Source organism: Symphodus melops (genome assembly GCF_947650265.1).
Source record: "Symphodus melops genome assembly, chromosome: 18".
Classification (NCBI taxonomy): Eukaryota; Metazoa; Chordata; class Actinopteri; order Labriformes; family Labridae; genus Symphodus; species Symphodus melops.
The window spans coordinates 4,834,465-4,853,540 of NC_136708.1; the positions used below are offsets into that span (position 1 = coordinate 4,834,465).

Below are 19,076 nucleotides of genomic sequence, written 5' to 3' on the forward strand. Positions count from 1 at the left end.
ACCTGTAATCTGAATCAACATTGGGCTTTAACAACGTTATATAAACTCAGGAAGAAAGACATGGCGTAAATAGAACAATGGGAAAATGACAAAGGAAGCAACAGAGCCCTGTCTATGACACTATAACAAGTAATATTGTTCCTCTATATCAATTCTATACCTGTAGCACCTGGTGCACAGAAAACATTTAAAGCTGTTTCATTACAAACAGACAGCAGTGGTATGGTGCATATGGTGTATGATTGTGCACCACTGGCAGGATTTATACTTCCATTCTCTCTCTCACTTGCTCACAGTAAATTAAACATCAGCTGCTGCTTTTTCACATGTATCTTTTAGAAAAAATGGTGAGGTTGCTGAGAGGAGGTTTTTAGGAGTTTTGTGCAGGTGTGAAAGCACTTAAATAATTCCTTGTTTCTTAAAACTCTGCCGCAGAGTAGGTGTCAGTCAAAATTGTAAGCAGCACAGTGCAGAAGAAGCCTTTTTTTCACCTTTTAAAGATGTTTGTTCAAAATACACTACAGTACACATGTAAAGGGCAAATGATGTTTTGTCAGGTGGAGGACCAATACACTGCAAAGAGATGAGCTCTAATAATGTTGTGACTGAGCCTGTGTGCTGTGTGATGACTGTAGGTGAGATTACCCGTGGGGTTGAACATTATGAGGCATTAATTGATATCTTGGAGGCCACAGTTTTGATCTGACGGTTGCCGCTGCAGAGTTAATCAATTCCTGATTATGGACATCTCATGGGACGCTATCCCACTCATACCATGACAATCAACCCCCCCCCCCACACACACTCGCGCACACACACACACACACACACACACACACACACACACACACACACACATACGCACGCTCAATTCTGTTTTCCACCTTTAAAATTAAATCAACCAATTACCAAGAAAAATCTGTTTCCCGGTAAACACCTGAGGGTGTGACAAGCTCCGTCCTCCATCTTATAAGGCTCTTCTTCAGTGGAAACATTGCACAAAACAAATCTTACAATACAGCATGGCAAAAGGAAATATTTGTTGTCTGCTCAGCTCTAAAATGAGTCAGAAAGCTGAAAAATACAATACCAAGATGTTTCAAAATGTGTGAAAAAAGTCAAAGTCAAGTATTTAATATAAAGTACAAAAATATTTAAAATATCTTAAATTCCCGTAAGAACATCTTTTTATCTAGCCGCAAAAGCCTCCCAAACTCCACATTACATTATCTAATTCAAGGTCACATTAACTGCTGCCCACAGCCTGCTGTTTTGAGTTGTATGGTGAATGCAATGTAAACGATATCTTATGTGTTGCTGTCCTTAGCGCTCAGAGTGTCGTTGCGATAGGTCTGAAACTGCACCATGTCGCCCTGGTTTATCATTTTCGACACAGACCATAGACATGTTGATGGTAATGGGTAAAGCCTGAGTGATGTCAGCCTGTCACGGCGGGGGGCTCTGGAGGATGGATGGAAATACTGTCTCAACCGAACCTTTCAGTCAACCTAACGACAAGCTGAGAGCTGGAACTGAGGCGGGTTTTAAACCTCTTGACAAACTGTTACATCGTGCCCACCTGTCAATCAAGTCAGTTACATGCCTAATTATGGATAACTCGTCTCATTTTCAAAACCAAAGACAGCCATTCAAAAAATATTAATAAACACCCCAGTACAGTTTGTGACAGTGATGACAACAACGATACAGACCTATTTCGTTATTTTGTACCAGGCTGTAAAGATGTTAATTTAAGCTGTAAAAACGGCCTGTTTGCTCAGTGTTCCTGGAGTCAGACCAAAGTGGACGCTCGACGAACTGCAGGATTTTTCACTTCCACATTGTCTTTAGTGGTTGCCACTTGGTACAGATTTACACTACACTGTATAACCAGCTAACATGATCACATAGGGTCTATTACCAGGAACAGATTAACACCCTGCAGCAAATCAGAAAGGAAGGAAGGCAGCCTGTTAATGTTCTGTTTTTATTGACAGCAAAGGTCAGAGGTTGTGCTCCTTGAGGTCCAGTATGAGTGGATCATCAACCCTTTAAGCCTTTTTGCCATGAGGCCATAATTGGCCTGACAGTATTGATCTGTAACACTTGGATTCCTTTGATTCTTTGTTATTGTCACAGTGCACTACAGAGTGTTGAACTATTACTGAATGTCTCTGTTCTCACAGTGAAGACAAAAGTGAACATAATACGAGATTGTTGGCTCAGGTCAGTGCGAACTATCTCTGCAGACTGGTCCTCTTTGACCAAAGTAATTTCGTTGTACTTGTACTAGTACATGTAACAATGACAACAATAAACCGACTGACTGATATGTGACTCAGATCTGATGTTTTAAAAAGACAGTTTACACTGCACAAGTCTCACAGGAGTTCATCTTTTCAAAGCAGATTTGGGTAAATCTCATAAGTGGTAGTAAATCAGATACAGGTCGGATGTTTTTGCAATGGGACCTCAGTCTGTGATGTCACTCTCAATTGACACTAGTTATAGGCTGTCTGAAGCCACAGACTGTCTACTACATATTCAAAACATATACACTACATACTAACCTAGTCATTAGTGTACCATTAGCATCATACTTAAATATGAAGCACACATGTAAGTACGTATCAAGCTGGTAAGAACAGATCAACCCAGACAGGAAGTCAGACAAGAGGACCCAGTCAACTTCAAAATAAAACAGTATACAAAGTCACCAGCCTATTTTCCATAACTTTATCAACATTAAGTCAATGCAACATGTTGTTTGAACCTTTTTCTCTGTATTTCTGTGTGATCTTGTAGTTCTCTTGTGAAGTGTGTACAGCTGCTCTCATGGCTTACATTCTAGAAACAGATCCAGTGGTACAGGTCGTTCACACAGGAATCTGGAATAGCCTATAGAGTAAGGGTAAAAAAGCTATTCAAGATTTTATTCCAATTGAGTGTTGAAGAAAAATGAAACAATAAGATTTTTTTTGTGTGTGTGTGTGTGCAACAAACTCTATCAAACATTAGGAAACATTTATATATAAAGTAAGTCTCATCAATCTGGGCAATACTGTTAATACATGAAGAAAAATAAAACAAGGAAACATGTAGTGGATAGGAAGATAAAAATTAAGCACAAAGATCCTCAATCTTTATTTAAGCACTAATTTAAATAGTTTTTTATTACATGTTTTATGTTGCAAATTATGAAAGCCAAGCAGTTTTTTAATTCAAATGTTAAATTACACACTCTTTTTCATGAAAAACTAATCCTGTGCATTTCTGACATTCTTTCCATGAATAACATGAATGTTTTAAAATGATGGGAGCGTAAAGATATTCTCTTCACCGGCAGAGTGCATCTGCATATGCACAAATGTTTCATGCTGCAAAAGTGTATTTTTATTCTTTTACTGCACACATATAGTCCATACTTATTTTCTCGATGCATGTGTCAAATTCATGACTATGTAAGCACGAATCCATTTGTAAACTTTGGATTGTTGCCTTTTTTTTTCCTTTTATTATTGTTGTCCTGTTTCTTTTGAGCCACACGACTTCAAGCATTGTGATAAAAATACTGAGATCCAAAACATAGATAGAGAGAGCAAAAACTAACAGGCACACCTTAAGGACTTGGCTACTGTGGCTGAGCCAAACTTGTTCAAATGCAAAAGCTTTATACTATCTACAAATTCACATTTATTGACTTTTTTTAACGTTCATATTTAAACTCATGTTGATTTATGGCCACAAAATGGCTTAACAAACTGTACAATATACCCTTTATCCTTACATCCTGGTGCGTTTTATCCATTACCACATCATTCAAAAAGCTTTTTTAACATTAAACAAAACTGTGGCACAATTTGACAGCAAGTCAACATATATTTCACATGAGAACAAGTCCTGATAGACTGCACATTAGTACCTCTGACATGCCTCATCTGGTACACAAAGTGAGAATGTCCATTAACACAGCGTCCTTTGATTGATGTCTCCAATTTGATTGGTTTTTTCGTGATCTGTCAGAGTAAATAAATTACCCAGAATAAATTACTCTCCTAGTTGATGCCACTCATTATGTCTTAAATGTGACACCAATATTTAGTGTAACAGATGACGGTTGTTCGCTCGTTAAATGTGCTGATCAATAATCTTCTTGAAGCACTTTGTTGACGCCTGGACTAACGCCTCCAGTGGCACAGCGATGGAGAGGTGTGACCAAGAGGTGAACAATGAGCTGATGAGGGGAGTGTTGAGGCTGCCAACAGAGTTCTTCAGTTGCAGGTTTATCTCTTTAGCGATTCTGCTCAGAGGCTGTCTTCAGGCTTGACACAACCTTTGAAAGTCAAGTAGGTGGGCAGAGAGAAAGTCCGTAGAAGAAAAAAGGTTCAGTCAAGGTTTGAGTATTCAGTGTTTTCCATCTGACACACAACGCCTACAAAGAGAGCTTCCATCTGATTGACGTCGTGCATCCAACATCGAGCCCTCTCCCAACGCATCTGATGGTGGTGAGCACTAACAGCCTGTTCTAAATGCATCCGACGCAAGCTATCTTGATTCTCTTGTTTCCTAATGGAGTGTCCTAAGTACCCATCGAGCAATGCAGTGCGACATGGCTGGCCTTTTTTTCCCCCGACTGCCCATTTCTTCATTCTTCTGTGTCACTCACATAGACAGACAAGGCTCCAGAGGGCTCTACAAGGCTCTGGCACTCGCTTTTCTCAATAAACTTGTGGTGTATCATTAATGTCCCTATCTGTGATTGAAATGTTGTGCTATGTTTTGTGTCAACAGCGGAGAAAAACTTTCTTCGCAAGCTGTTCATTGGCAAACAAGTTTTGTGATTAGAGTCAGTAGTTCGTCAGTACAAATTCAAAGAACCACACCTCTGCTTGTGGTGCAGACAATTCAATATTAAACCGATGCAGCATGTGATCATGCGCGATGGGACGTGAAAGTCCAACACTTAGGGACATGATGTGAGGCGAATTCATTTTGGCTGCAAAAGATGGCTGAATCACGTGGTGTGGTTGACTTTGTTTTGAAAAAATACTATGCCACAGTTCATCATCCAGCTGTCAGTGGGTAAGGTAGGTGGTGTGGTTCTGCTCCGAAAGGCTTGTTTGTTTCATCTTGATATAAAAGATACATCTCTCTGATGTAGATGTTACAAGTTGAGAATATCAAAATTTCAGTTGTTACTCAGAATAAATAGGTGCGTTTTCTTTTGAAGCGCCGAACATTTGTTGTTTACCACGTCCTTCTTTTGTTGCAACTTTGTCACTCTCTCCGCGAGTCTTTTTTTTTTCCAATCTGAAGGATGGTGTCTGAGTGCTGCATTCACTGCTTGACAAAATAGACGCCTGCAGATGCTTCTTTGTCCTTTTGGCAACATCAAAAAGTCCAGTACTCTTGTAGTGAGGTGCTTTGGCCAGACAAATGAGCTGGATACTTTTGGTTCATATTCCCGCTTTAAAATTTGGATTTTCTCTTAGTGCTTTCCCCACATGTACTCCCACTGCCTTTGTAAGACATCCCAGAACAAAGAGTCCACTTTGTTTCAGAACTCTGACAGAAAAGAACAGCATCAAACTCAGTTTCCATTTAGCCATTCCTTAGAGTCCTTTTTATTACCCTATGACTTGCGGACTTGATTCTCGAAACTTTCAATTTGTCATAAAGTTTTTTAAAACTCTGTTGTTGAGATCTGGGTGACCTCAGATTGCAGATCTTGCTGGATCCTCCTCGAGCGAGAGCTGTGGGGGACCCGGTCCATGCCTAGTCATGCTGGCTTCTTTCCTGCTTCAGATGGAGCACAGACGGACACAGGCTCCCTGGTGGTGTTGCGACCCCTGGCCAGATTGTGCTGCTCCACGCGGGTCCTGCATGGAAGGCAGAAATCCCTGAAGCATCTCTTAAAATTTTCATCCAAAAATGCATAAAGGACAGGATTGAGGCTGCTGTTGGTGTAGCCCAAGGCGATGCACAGATGCCAGCTTGCTTTAACAAAGGGATTCCTGCTATCGATCTCTACCATAGTCTTCACGATGATGAAGATGTGGATAGGGGTCCAACAGATGATGAATGCTGCAACCACAACCAGGACCATGCGAGTGATTCGACGCATGTTGCGGTCTTTCTCCTTGGACCCGGATAGTAGTCGGACGCTCCTCAGACGCAGGATCATCAGGCCGTAACAAATGGTGATCACCATCACGGGAACCACAAAAGCAAAGATGAAGACACAGATCTTTGTCACTGTGTCCCAGTACCAGTCAGGGTCTGGGAACTTCAGCGTGCACATGGTTTTGCCTGGAGAGAAGAAATAGAATAATAATGAAGTTGTTAATGTATCGTTATGCTAACAAGCTTGTTCAGACAAACATACTTGATTCTTCAACGAGGGCTTAAGACAAAAAAATATCTGTACACACAAAAAAACAAAATACTACAGTTTTTGTGCTAATAAAAGAAGTATTGTGTTTTAAAGTATTTTTCTTTGGCTGTGGTTTTGGAAATTTGCCTCCCCATAAATAAAGTTTTTTGAATTGAAGGCTAATGTACTGCACGAGGGCTTTCTGTTAGCCCAAACCATAGACTGTAAATATTAATGGAAAAAGCCGAAGTCACATCAGCCAATAAGAAATCTCAGGTCATCGGCAGCAGCCACCATGGAAATGCTGTCTCAGCCGAACTTTCAATCAACCTAATGACACAGCTGGAGCTGAAGCAGCTTTTAAGCGTCTTCATTTTTTGAGTCCGGAGGTTGCCGCTTGCTCCAAACATCTTTAAAAAAGCTCAGACATGAAGCAATGCCTGTTGCAACTTCTGCCATAATTACACAGTGCCATCTCATCCTGTCGGCTTGGATCAGAGAAAGGGGAAAGTGATTTCTTTGGAAACACACTCTTCACTCTCCACTTTGGCAGTTTAAGCTGTAAGATTTCAGCTCTCTCTCTCTCTCTCTCTCTCTGCTTTGTCATTGTCAGTTTTTGCCTGCACTAGTGCTTAATATTGAAAACACAATCCCTCTTCAAAAACACTGAACTATCAATTCAATGGAGATTGGGCATGCATTTCAAATTTGTTGAAAATATACACAATTAATTAGGATGATGGGCAATTTCGTCTGAGTCAGCTGGAACTATTGTTTCACCTTTAAGGATTCATAAGAACAGTATTTAGAGTCATCAAGGATTACTTAAATTGATGACTTAAATTGATTGCCTAATCATTTGAAATAATTAGGACAAAAAAAAAGTGCTTTACAAAACAAAACTACACCAAAAAGACATGCAGTAGGAGATTGTAAAACTCTGGTTGATCTTGAAAATAAGTGTATTTCCCTTCAAAGCAAGTACGGTACTCTGAACTAAAAAGAAAGCAGTGTAAAAACAGCATTAATCAGTGGCGGGTTTGTGGTTGCAGAGGACTAAGTGTTCCAAAGGATTCTTCTCTGGCTTTGTGAATCCTTAATGTCTGTCCAATGCATGGGTTGAACTCCATTCACCATTAACATTATACTTGATTTTTAATAATGTCACATGGAAACTCTGATAAAAAAAACCCCCAGAAGCTTGGCTTAATAAAATCTAATTACTCTGATGTTAAAGGTCTTTTCTTGTAGGAAGAATGAGTCATACAGATGAACTCTGGGTCGTTCTGAAACAGATATTACAATAACCTAAGCCTTAAATGAATAATGAAAGATTGGAAAGTAAAAGAAAAGTTGTGTCTCACCATTATCTGTTACTTTGGTCACAGCCATGAACATAATAGGCACTCCGATGGCTGAGGACAGGACCCAGATGAGCACGTTGATCATCTTGGCCTTCACTGGTGTACGGAACTCCAGCGCTCTGACTGGGTGGCACACGGCGATGTAGCGATCTACGCTCATCATGGTGAGGGTGAAGATGCTTGTGAACATGTTGTAGTAATCGATGGCAATTATGAGCTTGCACAGGATTTCTCCAAACGGCCAGGTGTTCATGAGGTATTTGGCACTCTGGAATGGCAGCGTGCTGGTGGCAAGGGCGTCAGCGAGGGCCAAGTTGAAGATGTAAATGTTAGTGGCTGTCTTCATCTTGGTGTATCTGGTTGTGTTAACAGAGCAGAGAAGAAGGGTTGGCAATTAAGTAGCAGCAGTAATGAGAGCAGCTCCTTATGGAAGTCTCTGTTATGGGATACAGGCGTTGGAAAGTGATATGTGCAGCATGATTTTAGGGCTTACATAACGAAGATAATTCTCTCATGGTTTAGTTATGCAGTGTACAGCACCAAATGTCTAATTCCTCACAGCTTACTTTTATTTTTTTTCTAAACGGGTGATTTGAGATAATGGTTACAATTGGCTTGTTGGCCTCTGATCAAGCAGCCTACTTGCACCGAAAGCACCAGAGACTTTGTGCTGAGAAAATACGACTGCTATTAAAAAGGCTTATCTATATTTTATGTGCTGGACTGAGTTCTAGGTTTCTGCATTTTTTGTTGTATGTGAGATGAAGATATTTCAAGAAAAAAAACAATTATCAGCACTGAACCTTTTTCATATACGACTTATTGGGGTCATTTTCTCCTCTGGGGCATAGGGCTTAGTTTCTCTTATCAGAACCCTCAGAAGATATGTTTATATCACATACTGTATAACTCCGCTTCATTAGTTTCCCAAGAGACAGCCGGATTTGTAGATCATTACATTCAAATACAATCAGACGTGCAGGCAGAGTGGACAGCCTACAGGCACAAAGACGCAGAGAAAGTTTAAAATGTATTAAAATATTCTATTTTGGAATAGGGTATGAATACATTAAGCTCATACTGTATGGAGTCGGACATATTTATCTTGTGTTCTATTTTGTATTCCTGCATTATACAGGATTGGATGAATGCATTCATGTATCTCCTTTTTAATGAGGAGAGAATTAAAGAAATAACATTCACATATTTTCTTCTGGTCATACAGTCTTTGTGGTGGTACTGTTTAAGGGCTACACATCACAGGTACTCTTTTCATCCTACACTGCTTTAAGAGTCCTCTGTGATGCTTTTTATCCAAAGGGATTTGCCCACACAAAAAGATAGTCAACCCGACTATGGGCCCCATTCCCCCACTTTAGCATTGACGTGTTTTTTTCTTCTTCTTTACACCACTTCTTGTACTAAAGATTGTTGCTGATTTTCAAGTTTTGTATCGAACACAATCCAAGAAGAGAAACTAGTGATACACATACCATTAACTTAAAAGACCATCTGTAAAACATTAAACTAAAAAAATGCATGAGAACCACAATAGATTGAGGTCACTGATGTTTATTAATTTCAATAGATTTATTTCTGTTACATTAGCTCCACATTTGTTTTGGATTAAATTACCATGTATTTCTTTTCAACTATGAATAAAAAAAAAACATGAAAAGCAATGAAAAAAATCATTTAATTTTCTTAGCTATTGAGCTAAGAAGGTAAATTAGAAGATGAGAGAAAATCCTCTAATCAAGATTTTAATAGATGATGTCTGTCAGACGACACTGTCAGGAGTTTGACTATTGACATATTTCTGACTTATTCATGTTGACTGAAATGTTGCGCCATGTTATAATTCATTTTCATTTTTATGTGAATATTTATAGTCAAAAGGTCCTGCAAGACCCTGGAGGAACTCATGAAATATGCTGCTACCAAAGTTACATATCAGTTATTTTTCTCTGAGCTGCGTCTTTAAGCCACTTTTGGTTTCCACTCTGGGAAAGTTGAGTATGATGAACAACCTATTTCCTATGATGCCATTTACTAGTCCATAAATCATTTTTTTGGATAGCACCAATTCATAACCAGAACAAGCTTAATTATTTACTGTTGACGAGGCAGTAAATAATTGATTGATAATTAATGATGATTGACATCCTATGTTAATCATCATTAATTATCAATGTTACTGTGTAAACTCTCAATGAAATCAAAATGTGATGATTTGCAAAACATTGAAAACCCATATTAATATATAAAGACAACAAATTAAATGTGGAAACTGAGAAATGACTTATTTTTTTTAAAAATGATGCATTTTCAATTCAATGCCAGAAAACCCTAAAAGTTGGGACAGGATATGCCCACCACCTTGTAGCAGCACCTCTTCTTTGAACAAACACTGAAAGCCTTTTGGGAAATGAGAAGACAGAAAAGTGAAATATTTGACATAGGATTTCAACTGTTCAACAGTTTGGTCCTCCCTTGTTTGTTTTTCCGTTTAACATTTCGTAATGTGCTAAAAATGTGCAATGACCCTTTTCCTGCCATGTTGTTGTTTTATGTCCAGATTGTAGCGTCTAACTGAAAAATGCAAAGCCTTCCCTGACAAATGCGCCGTCTACTTTGCAGCATTTGTTGCTCCAAATTCTCTCTTTGGAAGCAACAAATTGTATCAATTGTTTAGCATTGATAGAGCCTTCACAAATGTGCCATGTGCATTTACACACTCCCATACCATCATGGATGCTAATAAGCATCAAGCTGTTCCCTCTCCTCTTTAACCCAGTCCATTATTTCCAAAGTGAATCAAACATTTTGACTCACAAGAACTCAGGAGTGTCTTTCACTTTCCTTTATAGAATCTTAAATGAACCCCGGACCCTAAGAGGGCAGCGATGTATCTGGATTTGGTTTTCACAAGGTTTCTTCTCGACATGGCGTTTGGCTATTTGGCTTGCATTTGTGAATGCAGACATAGACTGTACTCACAATCAATAGCTTCTGAAGGTCTCTCTGAGCCCATGTTGAGCATGGGCCCACCTCAGATGCCTTTCCTTTCATCTTTTGGTGTCTAAAGCTTATAAATCCTATGTAATTTGCAACACACCTCCACAAGCCTCAACCCTAATAATGAGTTCAGCTCTATTTTTTTTAATCAAGGCAAAGGGAAAGAGAGAAGCCAGCAGCAGATGGCTGGTGTCGAAATGCTCTTGTCTTTTTAATCCTAATCCGAAACCTTTATTAAGTTTGCTTACTGCAGAGTCTTGATCTTGTGATTACGTACTTATGTAAGGGCTGTCTGTAAAGCAAGCATGATATTTGCTTGTAACTCTTGGAACACACATAACGTCTTGTTTACAGGAGCAAGATTTCAAGTTTAACAGTGTGAGTCAAGGAAAGGAAGGGTTCATATGAAAAACTCTCTGTTCACTTGTGCATCTCAAACAGTTCACTGCCTTTGAGCATGTAGAATGAAGCCCATCTTTTGTCATGGGGAAAGGAATATGCTTATTTTCACACTTTTATTATTGAACCGTGATTCCAAAGAAATCACTTTCACAAGAAATCACTTTCCCCTTTCTCTGATCCAATCCGACAGGATGAGATGGCACTGAGTGCATCCTGCATTTATGGCAAAGCTGTCACTTCATTTTTCCTTCAGGAAACGACTGAAAGGGTTTGGATGCTGTTCTGCACAGCCTGTCATACTGCGCAGATGAAATTGTAGACTGGGGGAGAAAATGATGCAACTATGCCACCTTCTACTGTAGGGTGTGTTTGTTTTTACACAAGAAGGATAAATCAGGGGCAAAACAGTTCGATAGGAAAATGTTGCTGCAGCTTTATGGGCCCTGAGACATAATGAAACATCTCTGGTGGCACACAGAAGCTCGGCTGGATTATGAGGCAATACCAATAAGGATATAGTGTGGCATGTGCTGTAGTTGGAGAAGCTGCTGCAGGGGAAGCTTTTTGTATGCCATTACTGCAGGAGCCTGGGCTGCAACATGTGCCTCGTCTTTAGAGTATGCACAACATAACTTTAATTTCACACAAGCAGTGACAGGCTGTGAACAAATACAAAGAGAATGAATAGGAGCTGATCCTTCTTCTGTGTTCTGCCACCGCAATCACTACACTGGTCCCGAGGTTATGTAATGGTTAATTCAGATGAAGGGGAAGGGGAAGGGGAAGGCTTTTTAAAGACCCACCCTTCTTTTGGAAGGCATGGAGAACCATTTATGTGTTAAATAATCTATATGAAACACCCATTTTTATGCTGCTGTAAAGCATGTTTTTCTTTTTCACAATCCCACTCTTTGATGGTTCAATGCCAACGTCCTTCTGTGTTTGTATTATTTCATTTGAATGGCTACTACCAAGCAGTCACGGCTGTCCAATCACATCCTCCCACTCTTCTTTGGTTGTCAATTCACAAGAAACGATGTTTTAAACATTAGATGTACTGTCTCCTCTGACACCGGAAAGTATTGAGTGGCCTGACCTCTGTGTCTGTAAACGATTTCTGCCTTTTCTCATAGATATCATTGATCTTGGTTTATTGCGACTGGTTTATTATTCAGCCTGTCATTAATCAAGGTTGATAGTCTGACATTATGTAAATCTTATCAAATCAGCCTGACGTCATGGAGAACTACAAAATTCACTGGGGAATCAGAGCTAAACACATTCAGTCAAATATGCCTAAATGAATAATGTTGTGTTCTTGATGAATCAGTCTCGTAGCAGTGGCTATCCAACGAAGCATGCTGGGTAAACTTAAAGGCAAACACTTGGATCTGGTTTATGACAATCATAAAATGAATCATGGTATATATTAAATCTAACTCGGAACATGAAGTGGGATTAAATGTCTCATGTGAATAAATAAATCTAATAATTAATGTACCAGGTTTCTGTCTGTGTTAGTATAGCAACTGACAGTAAAGTTTGAGGCCTCCAGTATAACGTGAAAGAAAAACTCATTCTCTCAGATTAGAATAGAAGAATAGATCAAGTTAAAATATTGTAGGAAAATCAAACAGATTTTCACCCTTGACTCATTCATTCATGCACACAGATTATGGTCAGGTGCTTCTGCGTTCACAAGCCTCTCTTATGTCACTTTCTGCCAATACGCACAAATATATGATGGCATATACTATATTGCTTGGTTAGTGACCATTTGTTTTGCACTACTTTTCACATTGCACTGTAGGACAAAATTTACTTTGTGGGGTTTAATAATCCTCACTCTTAACGGGTGATTTTGGACAAAAATCAGTTGTTAAAGGTTGGTCTATTGATTGGTGTTTCAAATGCACTGGACCAGCAAATGCTGTGGATATACATGAAATAGCTCAGACACTAATACATAACGAATATGAATTCTCAGGAAACGAGTTGGTCAAAATATAATAGTAAAGATAAATCTGGATTTTGGTTGTGGAGTTGATACAGTTCCACGTCCACAAAATCCTTCTTGATCCTTTCCTCGGCTTTACTCTATCAGTCTTTTCGTCACTGGTACACAACTATGCCTGGACTCTCCTGTGAATCAGGGCCAGAAGGCCATACAAACACGACTCAGGCACACAGTTGGATAAAAATGCTGCTGGAAGTTATGGACAACAAGGAGTGAAACACAGCGGCTATGTTGACTCAGCCCAGGAAGTTGGCAGACAGAAACTCGATGACAGCCATGCTCCAAATGACTTCTGGCTATTTTCAGCTAAATTTCCATTACTGATATAGGAAGTATGTGTACTGATGGAGCTGCAGCAGCCTTTAAAATCAGCCATCTTTAGTCCATAAGCTGTTAAAGAGTGTAGACTTTGTTGTTGTTTAATATTAGACACACTCATTGTATTCAGATCATGTAAGACAAACTGTAAGAGAGAGTTTAATCCAGTCAGATAAAGTTCAAGTACCCAGTAGTGAAAAACAGCAGTTCCTGCAGTGTCCAGTTGAGGCTGGCTCCAAAAGCTAAGAAACGTCTATTAGATTCCACATTTTAATAGCAATTCAAAAAACAAACAAAAACAGCATGTAATTAGTCTGGGCAGTTAACAGCGTGGGTGACAAGTGGATGCGCTGTAGCTTTTTCCAGCATATAAGCCTTGCTTACTTCATCCTTCATCCCTATTTTTAAATTGATTAAATTTAAGGTTGAGACACCATTTTCAATATGGCGACCCCCATTATTTAGAAAAAATAGAGTTGTAATGTTTGTATGGCAGAATATTCTAAAGATTTCTTTGTGTAAATGTTTAAACCCCCCTCTCTCTAATAACTAACATTTGATTCAGTTTGAGAATTTTTGAGCATTATAACCATTCATACCAGGGCCTTTTAACCAGTGATACTTTACATAATAAATGGAAAATGGTCTTGAGCTTGTATAGCTTTTGTAGGCTTATCACGACGTGCTTTGCATGTCACACCTACACATTGATGGCAGGGGTTGTTATGTAGTAAGATCATCAGAAGTAATTAATCCTATTCATACACCATCTACGAAGCAACAAGAGTAATTTGGGGTACACATCAGGCATGTGGCTGCAGGAGCTGGGGTTTGAATTCCCAACCTTTTGGTTTAGAGACAACTGTCTCGACCATCTGAGCCAATTTATACAATAGAACAGATCTGGGGCAGTAACAAAACCTTAATCCTACAATTTTGGAATATAATTCCTGACATTTCCAATTCCACGGGAGAGAGAGAGAGGGTGAGTGAAGAAACGACAAAACATTTGATCATGAAGTGGAAAGTACATCAGGTTATTTGTGTTTGTATGAACTGCACCACAGACCACGTGCATGATCAAGCAACTTTGGCTCATATTGTATGAACTGGTCAAATATGGGTTGAGTTGGTATAATGTAATCTGTTTATCTGTTCATCTCCTGTAAGCAGTGATTGAATCCTCACTTTTCTGTATTATTAAAACATGTATAATAACTCTTAAGAGACAACATCTCTTGCTGTTAAAATGCAGTCTGGCGTCATCACCATCTCATCATCTCCTCACAGATTTATGCTTGGCTTCAGCGTTGTAATGCTGATGCTGCTTTCACACAACACTGTTCATATTCGATGCCTCCTGAAACACTTTGAGTATCAGTAGCATCATGCTGAAGCTGTATCTTCTGTCTCTGCCAAAGTATGACCAAACCTAAATATCAATGTACTGTATCAAATCACTGTCCAAGATCTGCAGTTCAGTTAACAGTCCACTTTCCCTTCTCATTCAGAGTCTTCCACTTGCTGCACACTGAAATGACTTCAAATGAAGGCCACTTGGTAATAAATTGCATGAGCACTGAACCAGTTCTTATCACACAGGTGTGGTGAGGCTAGGAGCCGGGGCAGAGGAGAGAACAGCTTGAAGATAAGAGGAGCTGCTGACCTAACCTATGCATCGGCCACATCCAGTAGTGTCACCAACAGCCTCTCCATCTGCGGCCAGACCGAGAGCTCTGCACGCATCACTAGCCCCAAATTCACACTGACATGATCATCCATGCAAACAATACATTAAATGGGGTTTGTGTGCATCTCAGTTTCTCTATCTAGGAATCTAAGTTGATGGTAGGGTCTCAAAATCAAAATGAGATATACCAGTTTATTGAGGAACCTATCGTTTAAGGTCCAATTAATTTTAAAGAACTGCTGAGGTTAGTGCTGAACGATGTAGAACATTTTGTCCCAGCATTTTTAGCTCCAACCGGCCCCCTAAAGCCACACTACATGACTGTAAACCATCTACACTATGTGCCCTCTTTTACTAGATCAGCCAAAATATTGCCCAAACCATTACAAAGCTGAGAAGAAATGGTGATAGATACATGCGGTATGATGCTGTGTCCAGCTATGAGGTTAATTTATTAACAGGCATTTTAGGAAGATTGCAATGGCCGCCTTTTCTAGACATGTTCACGACTGCAAATGTGCAAAAGGTTCAAATATCAAGTTTATTGTACACAACAGTGGGAATTTAGATATTTTCCAATTTTACATCATGATGAAATAATGCTGGCTTTGTTTTGTCCCTCTTAATTAATAATCTGTATATTTGAAGTCAAACTGCTTAAGTAAGATATCATGACATCGCTTAAAAAAAATACATTTGTTGTTACATGCTGCAACCACAGGGGTCGCCATATCAACCAAGACGACATTACCAGTCTTGACAGGTATATTTAAGCTTGATGATACTCCAGAAATGGACCACAGTGCTGCTGCTATTTCATTTGGCATGCATGATGGAGCAGTTCAGTATTGACTGATATTGGTCTTTTGACTAACAATCGACACATTGAACATGTGGCATGCACTCTTGTCATTCGCCAATTTCTCTATTAATGATAGCAAGCTAGTGTACCAAATTAGGCAGAAGAAGTCATCTGTTGGACAAACTCTGGCATAGATCAGTGACTTGCAGCTTGTCAGACATGTTCAAATGACATTAGGACAAGATTTTGATCAGGAGAGACAAATGACAACTTTAAAACAACCACTCCAATAAATCATTTAAAAAACAGACACAAAGTTTTAGGAAGTAAAGCAATGAACATCAATGTCAGAATTGGCAATAGGCTAAATTATTTTAAAATTCAGCCTCTGCCCTGATTTTTAAAATCAGTGCAACTCTATATGTAAGATACACACCACTATAAACTGTGCATCAAGGGACAGTTTATAAACTACTTGAGGGTAATTGATGGGGACAAAGTTGATTTTTAATCCAGCTTTTCATTTTCCTTCAAAGTTTAGCTGCCATCTCTTAGTTTGCTCTGTGCAGAGTTTGCAGATGTTCCACAGGAGATAATATATTCTGACGGGGGTGGTAATTGTGCTCAGCTTCCCCTCCCTGCTGCCGTCTCTGGGGGGGTCTCACATCACTGATGAGTCTCCTCGCTCACACTAACGCAAATGCCTGACGAATCGCCGAGCACAATTTCATTCACTGGCTTTTCGGAGCTTTCATCCATCTTTTCTTTGTCTCCCTCTTAACTCTCCTATATCCTCTTTCTTCATTGTCAAATGTATTTAGTGTTGCACATATACTTGCAAGTATGGGCAATTGTGACTCCTGAATGGGAGTAATGGGTAACTTTCTGAATATTTATGAATTTTTCATGGTTCTATTTCTAACATTTGCATGTGCAGAAAATGACTTGCTTGTGGTGTTTCCAATATTGATCCTTTTTTCCCTGGCCGCTTTTCTTCTGCTTCTTTTTTCACTGTGCAGAAAAATAATAACTAACTATTTCTTGTCATTCTCGTGTGTCATGTACGTGGACTGAAAAGTGAACAGTGGTGATGCATGCTTTGCCTCTGCCTTGTTGCATTTCTGAAGTCGGGGCTTATGAAATTAAATCAACCTGCTTGTTTAATTCCCTGCCTCACTGGTGTAATTAAAGCTGTGATGATATTGGGTGAACACATACAGTGATTACAGTGTAATTAATATGATGAGGGAGAACAGGCTGGGATGAGATTTTTTTTTTTTTTTTTTTTTACCTGACAAGCATGCAGGTCAGGGCTGGCTGCTTGTATCAAACAGAAGGCTGGGTGTGATATTGCTTTAAGAGTTGAGAAAAAGGCAAAGTGTGACTTCAACCTGACAGTTTTAAGCAACAACCCCAGTAATGGAAACAACTTTCCCTTTCCAACAAGCAAAAACTTAAAGCTTTGAAAAACAAAAAAACGACTTGTCTGTCACTGATTGTTAAAGCAATGATTTCAACATTCTGGTTTATTTGCTTTAAAACACTGAATGTACAAATAAAGCCAAACAATATTGAATATTTCCTCTAGCTTCAGGATGTATCATCTCCATTTTCCCCTCAGACTCACTGGACAAGAGTGTCTGGTGATGGTGCACATCAATCTGTGAGAGCTAATGGAGTGTCTGGATCTGACACAAGAGGTAACACTTTCATCCCCTAATATCAATGTAAATAAAAAACCTTGCCCATTTTGATGCTCTGTGTAAAAACACTGAACATGTTTCATAGGCTATATGCCAGAAGCTTAGATCTGCTGTTTCGGAAGCAACCCCAATCTTCACACTCAAACCCTGAAAGAGAATGATGCTCATACAAAAAGGGCGTCAGGGTTGTTTTAAGGGGGATACAAGAACAAATAAATACATTTTTTGAAACTTTTTATTTATGCATCTATTCTTGCTTGCCTATGCACACACTAAACATTGGACCTTTGCAAGTCACCATTTTCACAATGCATTGTTGAAAAAGTCATCGTTTATAGAGTTATCTTTCATTAAAGGGAGGGATGAGTTAGGGCGAAATACAAGCAAAATAAATAAAGAAGTATAAGTCTTCCAAGATTATATTCATCAAAATGTGGTTCAACTGTGAGATTATGGCCGAAACTCACAGAAATTCCGGTCAAAGGTCTCTACACGATGAAATAGGGAGACTGGAATGAGTGTAGCTCTGAGACTGTATCTGTCTTTAAAAGCGTTTGACGCGCTGAGATAAATGACTGTCATTAAAAAGTACCAGAGCAGTGTTTACCTGACCACCCCGTACATTACGAGGACATTGCCCAGCAGTCCCACCACGCAGATAACGGAGTAGAGAGCCGTGATGGATATGGCGATGATGATGCCGCCGGTACTCCTCACTGGACCCTTCTGCTCCGTGTAGTTCTGCAGCCTGTCGCCCATCAAGCCGCTCTCCTCGTCCGGAAAGGTGACATTAAAAGGGATGACGGAGTAAAGGTCTGACAGGGAGAGCTGAGCTCCCGGGACCGTGTACGGCTCCATGCTGCTGCGCTGCCCACTCTCTCCAAAATATCGGAATGAACTTAATTGTTTGTAAGGGAAGGGAGTCCGACTAAATGTGAAGAGTGGAAAAAGAGTGGAAGAGTTCAAAAAAAGGAATGTTGGGACTCAGAGAGCCTGTGCGTAAAAGAGCTGAAGTCGTTCCCGGTGCGTTATGCGGATAGAGGAGGAGAGGCTGAATCCTCAACAACGGCCAGCTGTCTCTGTAATATTCTGACCGTAAGCAACCCTCTTCTTTTGCTCTCTAAGACCTCCACCTCACAGCCCGCGCTCTCTCTTATAACCGTGCCGTTGACGTCAAAGCTGCGCGTTCATTCATTCGGTCATGGGCGTCAAATCGCCAAACTGATGGTGATGGGTGCGCAATACCTGCACATCAGATAGAGTCCTGTTGTTATGCCATGGATTTAAACTATGATACGGAGAAAATTATTAAGAAACGATAATAAAGCAAATAACTGGTGAGGTTTAACAGGCGGAGTTTTTTTATGTCTCTGGACTATATCGAGTTAA

The 19,076-nt window shown here is 39.7% G+C and overlaps 1 protein-coding gene across 1 annotated transcript; it reads right to left on the minus strand.

Annotated features, from left to right (window-relative positions):
• Positions 1–1,723: 1,723 nt before the first annotated feature.
• Positions 1,724–18,851, minus strand: oprd1a (opioid receptor, delta 1a). Its single transcript, XM_079368549.1, has 3 exons — positions 18,295–18,851; positions 7,738–8,093; positions 1,724–6,309 (listed from the first exon to the last, which is right to left on the minus strand). Exons 1-3 carry the CDS (start codon positions 18,543–18,545, stop codon positions 5,780–5,782), a joined length of 1,137 nt encoding a protein of 378 aa, XP_079224675.1. The 5' UTR covers positions 18,546–18,851; the 3' UTR covers positions 1,724–5,779.
• Positions 18,852–19,076: the final 225 nt, after the last annotated feature.